Source organism: Corticium candelabrum, chromosome 20, assembly GCF_963422355.1.
Source record: "Corticium candelabrum chromosome 20, ooCorCand1.1, whole genome shotgun sequence".
NCBI classification, from domain to species: Eukaryota; Metazoa; Porifera; class Homoscleromorpha; order Homosclerophorida; family Plakinidae; genus Corticium; species Corticium candelabrum.
In genome coordinates this window covers 3734497-3740835 of record NC_085104.1, presented here as the reverse complement: position 1 = coordinate 3740835, position 6339 = coordinate 3734497, and the positions used below count along the sequence as shown (strand labels likewise).

The 6339-nt window shown below is 41.0% G+C and overlaps 1 protein-coding gene across 1 annotated transcript; it reads right to left on the bottom strand.

Annotated features, from left to right (window-relative positions):
* Positions 1 to 660: 660 nt before the first annotated feature.
* LOC134196109 (zinc finger MYM-type protein 1-like) lies at positions 661 to 3487 on the bottom strand. The gene is made up of 3 exons (XM_062665187.1): positions 3429 to 3487; positions 3280 to 3362; positions 661 to 3056 (listed from the first exon to the last, which is right to left on the bottom strand). The coding sequence occupies exons 1-3, from the start codon at positions 3485 to 3487 to the stop codon at positions 772 to 774; spliced, it is 2427 nt and encodes an 808-aa protein (XP_062521171.1). The 3' UTR covers positions 661 to 771.
* Between the last annotated feature and the right edge of the window lie 2852 nt (positions 3488 to 6339).

Here is a 6339-nt window from a genome sequence, read left to right as displayed (position 1 = left end):
ACTTCCGTGCAAGCATAATCCTCTTTGCAGAAGCCGCAACAGCGAACCGCCAAAACTGACTGCTGGTTGAGTGCAAGTGCTCGTGTACTTACAATTTGCACAGTGCTTAATGGTGATAGGCAAGAGTGAAGACTCTCGTTCAGGGCTTTGCAAAGCTAGACGACGATTGCTTCATTTCGATCCTCCTCGATCCAGCTGCTTACTGTCACATCTTGTGAGGCCAAGCTGGTGGCTGTTTAGGCTCTAGACTTGCTAATTGCTAGTCTACAATCCACTAAGTATGAAAGTAAACACTCAGTCTGGTTGGTAGGCGTGACCTTGCATCAGGAGTGCAGCTAGGGAAGTGAATGACATGGCAAAGAAAACATTGCAACAATTCTGTCTTCGAAAAGGCCGAAAACAAGCAAAGAAATAGAGAAAGTGCAACACTCTTTAAGATAGAGTTTTAATAATACTGAAAAGTTTAAAATTTGCCCTATTGATGTGCCTCGAAATTGTAATGCCTTGCTCGCGCCCACCGTGTTCGTTTGTAGACTTGATTTCACTCGTTTTGCTGCAGCCCACCGAATTAAAGGAAATTTATTTGCGCATTGTTCAGTAAGTTGGAAAAAACTGACAACTGCATTGGGTTATGCTTGTCAGGGGCGTAACTAGCATTAAAATTTTACCGAGGCAAGTTTTATATCAATAAGGCAATATATTTAGCCTCAAACTACTAGTAGTCTACTACATATATACTTTAATTAATTAATCAAAGTGAACATGGAGCCTCTATAACGACAATTGCCCCAATCGGCGGTGTCCTGTACAATCAAATCTTTGTAAGACATTCTCTCTGCTTACAGCCACGTCTCTATGAATATATAAAAGAGCTAAGCCACACAGTCTTTCTTGCGTCATTGTTGATCTCGACCACTCCTTCAATCTCCGGAGAGCCGAAAACGATCTTTCGCACGGCACGGAACCAACAGGAGATGTTAGAATAAGTTTGAAAATCTCATGAATATTGGGGAAATATTGACTGTCTGCCATCTTTGCGGCATCCGTTAATGTTACTCTCCTGTCTTTCTCAGGAAGTTGAAAACATTTGGTTTTCCAAACTTCTACTTCAGGCTCGAATGTAGCTCCATTTGGTAAGTCTGGACCATAGAAGAGCTTAATTGAATTCACCTCAGATCTTGTTATACTGCTAACACTGCTAGGAAGAAGTCTATACCCAATGAGCATTGATTCAGATGTATCAGGGAAGCGATTGTTGAGCTCTGTCACAGCGTGATCAATGAAAGGGTAGTACACGTTTCTTCTGAAGTATGCCACAGCGCTGTCCTGTTCCGCAGTCTGCATGCCAGCATTGCTTCTGTAGGTGCTTCTTATTGCGGTTCTAGGTTTATCAATTTGGGCATCCACCTCGCCTGCAACTGTTTGAACTCTTTCCCATAATTCTTTAAACTTGTCTTCACGTCGTTGCGCAGAAATCGTTGTGCGAAGCAGCTTGGCTGTTTGATAAGCCTTCAGAACGTCACAGTGTGGAGATTGCAAAGACTTCGTCAGAGGATCACAAAAGCTCAGAATGTACTGACTAACGACCAAGCAAACAATAAAACTAGAGGACTGTAAAAGTCTGAGGTAAGATGAAGCTTTCGCCCTCGAATCAGTGCCAGAGCTCTCTGCAACAATATCTTGCAGTGCAAGGTATATGGCTTTGTATTTGGCCAAGACACTGGACAGTGTTGCCAATCGAGCCGACCACCTTGTCTCACACAGTACTGGGACTTGCCTTGCTGACGATTTACGAATAAGCGTATCACTTAGTTTCGAAGTTTCCTCCTGTTCTAAGTTTTCTTCTAGTTCTTCTTCTGGTTCTTCTTCTTCCTTGTCTTCTGCTGTAATCAATTCAGCTATGTCTCCTGCTATCAAATGCCTACAAAGGATAACTTTTCTTTTTGGACTGCCTCCTAGAAACCACGTCAGTGTTCCTAACGAGTTAAACAAGTCCTGAATTAAAGGGACTTGCCTACAAGAAGATGCAATAACCAAATTCAGTCTATGTGACCGACAATGCTGGTATATAGCCTTTGGTTGTAACTGAAGAATTCGAGCAGAGACACCGGAAACTTTTCCTGACATAACTGCAGCACCGTCGTAGCCTTGGCCACGAAGATAACGAATATCCAAATTGCACTCTTTCATAAAATTGACAATAGCATTGAAAATAGACAGAGCATCTGCACAACAATCCAATTTGACGAATCCTAAGAACTCTTCTCTCACTTGAACCTGACCGGGTACAGAGTCGTCAACAAACCTGATACAGACTGACATCTGCTCTACGTTAGCTGTATCTGTGCACTCATCCGCCATCAACGAAAACCATTTAGCGGCATGAGCATCTTCCAGTATTTTGTCTCTCACCTCAACACCGGCTAACTCTATCAGCTCATTTTGTATTTTCGGGCTCTTGTAACAGGCGTTCTTCTTTCCGTGCTCTAGATGACTTTTCAGAGTAGGATTGAACTGAGACTGCCAATGGAGGAAGTATTCAAAGTTACTGGATTCTTTTCTCAGAACTTTGTCCCAACTGTGACCCCGAAAGGGAACATTTCGCTGACCGAGAGCAATAACGACATCTATTACAGCTAGAATAATTGCTCGATTACGTTTGACTCTCTCTTCATATTCTTTAGATCTGCTGGTACAAATATCATTTTTCTTTCCTTCGACCACATTCTTGAAAGATAATGCTTTTATGCAAGCATTCTTGTGAATTTCACTTTTCTCATGACAAAGCAGTACACCACGCTTTACTCCAACTGCGTTCTTCCAGTCACAAAAGCCAGTTGTCTTGAAAGCAGTAGCAGACAGTGACTCATCACCAAACAGCACACAGTAGCAACAAAAGCAGGCGTCAGTACTAGGAGAATATCTCAGCCATCTGTATTGACTCTCCCACTCTGGATTGTAACGACGGCCGCCCGTGCTCTGAAATTTACAACCGGTGGGTGGACACCATTTATTTTGCAGCAGGCATATCTTGTCAACGTCGGAAACGACTCTGCCTACCTAGTAGATCGGATCATTCACTGACACTTCTTTGTCATGAGCAGTATCTACAAAGAAAGTGTTTACAAGCGCTACGGTATTACCACCTGTTTCAGTAGAATGCGTATAATATTATATGAACCTTATTACATATTCTTAGCATCTATGACGATAACACATTGTTCGATATCGCTCAGTAATTCGCGTCTACTAGGATCACATTTAGCATTGGTACTATACCTTCTGCAGAATTCACTACAGTCTCAAACGGAGACGCAGAATGTACAGTTTCAGGCAGATCGCTTAAATCACCGGAAGATGTCCTGATGAGAAGAACAAGTCACGTACCCCAAAGGGGACCCCATACTTCTGCAGAACAACTTTCTTACCCAAGACATTGCAAAAGAGATAGTTGCTTCTTTTTCTTTCTCTTAGATGGTGGCTCCATCTTACTTGGCAGTCAGCTGTAGGTTTCTCGAGCCACGTGTCTTGCAAGTGCTTCACGTGCCAAGAACGTGCGCTAAAGTTGAGTATCAGAGAGTTTACGCACGCGGTTTCAAATTTGAAAAGAACACGATAGCAGATTTTGTTAGTGCAGAATGTCATATCTTCCTGCTCCTAACCTACATGCAGCAAAATTTTTGCAACGCCACACCCTTTTTTTTTTACCGAGGCAACTGCCTCGGTTGCCTCATGCCTAGTTACGCCTCTACTTGTGTTGCGAAGGTTCCAGTGAAGTTTCGTAATCTGCAGCTAGTTCATGATTCATGCTCTGCTGCCAAGTTGGTTTTGCGACAAAGTGGTAGAGGAGGTTATTTCCTACTACATCATTTCGATCTAGCAGCTTTCCGGACGTGGAGGTATTACCGTACGCATCTGTTCTCTGCACAGACTGGGTTTCAGATTTCCCAACTCTAGTGCTAATTATGTGGTTTTTTTCACCAAGAACCCTAAGGACCCAAGAAAAACACTAGCTATGTTGCGTGGGGTTTCGCGGCATATTCCCTTTGTAGCACCATAGCAATACCTAATGTACATGTCCATTACATCTACTACATACACGAGGACTGACAAAACTACACTGCACACTAGATATATACTAAATTCACATGCACACTCACATGTCTGTCTGTTTAGCTGTCGTTTTGTTTCCTTGTTTGTCTCTTACGGGTCTGTTTGTTGGTCTGTGTCTATCTGTCCGTTTATTTGTTTCTGTGTCAATACATGATCTGCTTCAATACTAATACATGTGATAAAATGTGAAAGTCTTATGCACCATTAATTTTGTCTGATTGTCTCTGTCATTCATGATATATTATCGTAAAGGGTTGTCTTTGTCTCTCTCTCCTTCTTAATTTTACCTGATCTTTGTAATTGGTATAGAAAAAATTGCACTAGCTATTTGTAGAGATGCAATGCTAAGGTGGAATTAAAGAATTTTTAAGAAATTTGGAGTTTGTAGTTAGTAACAGTTTGGAGTATATTAACTCAGCCTTTGTTTCTTTGTCTGTTGGTCTGTCTACTTAACTGTCGGCTACTTTTTCTCTCTAGTATTGCGAAATGGCAATGAACTGTAGTGATTGCTATTCGTCATTTAGATTGGCTTTCGGTTTACATCACATGAGATCAAGCAACTTCCAAAAGTCGGATTTCTTCAGCTTTCCACTTGGTCATTCCATGCAGCGTCATGCAACTTAATCATGACATATTATCAAGGCAGCATGCACTGCGCTGTTACAAGTCCTTCAGTCTGAGTATAAGAAAGCACCATCTAACAGAGAGGACTTTAAGGGCAACAGCCGAGATCGAGTCAGGAAATCGCTAGAATTGACAAACTGTGTTTGTGCCATTGATGTAAAGCACACCACCATTCGAGCTTTTGCTTGTCGGGGATCTTCTTATTCCATCTACAAGCAAGAAAGCTTATGTGTTCTACAAACAGTATGTGATGCACATTACAGATTTACTATTATCCAAATTGGAAATTTATTGTCATGGTAACAGTATCATTTTCTCTCATTCAGAATATGGCAGGGCACTGGAAGCTGTTGATCTTACTTTATACAATCACCTAAAATTCTATCAGATACTGACATTGAGATGCCTTTAGTGTATGTGGCAGTTTAAGCATATTTAATAAAGAATGCTTTAATCATATCTTGGCAGAAATCTGGCAGATCATGAGACTGTGTTTGACAATTACTCGAGTCATACCAAGAGAGTCATCGAGCAGAGATTTTGGGATACTAACTGTACCATAACATTTTTCAGAAAGCTAGTCATCATATTCCCAGATAACGCAGTTAAGCGCCTCCAGGTTTACACAATTACCAGCGAACCACTTAGTCAACGAAACTACGTACCATATGCACAATATGGAATACCAGGATATGTGTATTATACTGGCTTTCACCAGCTAATGTGCTGGTATAATAGAAGTTTATGCGCTTTGTGTTTAGTTGCCATCACTTGGGTAAGCATCACATTTAATTAGCTAGCTGGTGTCTGATTGAATTTATGCACCATTTATCTAAAATATGAACAGACCATCTGAAACTATCACTTCTGTCTGTCTGCTAAATGATTTTCGGCCTTACATGTCTTTCTCATTTTCTTTAGCTGTCTTTCTGTTTGTCTGCCTATTCTGTCTGTGTCTTTGTCTGCCTATTCTGTCTGTCCAATGCCTTTTTTACAAAACATTCAGCTTAGTCACCTAATCATGGTGATTTAGATAGATTGTTTTACGTTGACATTCAAGGCCAATTTCATTACTCTAACTATGTTTTAGTTGTATAAATAGACTGGTTATGCTTCAGCAAATTCCTAGCATATGTACAAGTAGAAAATACAGTGTCTGTCTGCCTGCCTGTCTGTCTGTTTATCTGTCCACCTCTCTTTTGGCCTGCCGGCTTATAAGAGTTTATCTGTGTTTTTTTTCTGTCTGTCTCTGTCCTTTTGCATGTTTGTCTCTTTGTGTCTGTCTTATAATTATTACCACGATGTTTGTAAAAATTGGTATGTACAGGTGTGTTGGTACATGCTTGTAAACCATTTTAAAAAATGCTTTTGTTAAACTGTAGGGCTATTCTGGCGAGAAAGGTGACATTGGATTATCCGGGGAAAACGGAATTAAGGTAAGATTTGCTTTCAGCTTTTGCAATGAACAAGGACTAGAATGAAATACTTAGGGCGACCCTGGTTCAAGAGGATCACCCGGTCCAAGAGGTCCCGTAGTAAGTTAAAATTCAACAGAAAATTTAGCTTGCTAATTTATTGTCTAAGGGTCCTCCTGGTGAAATT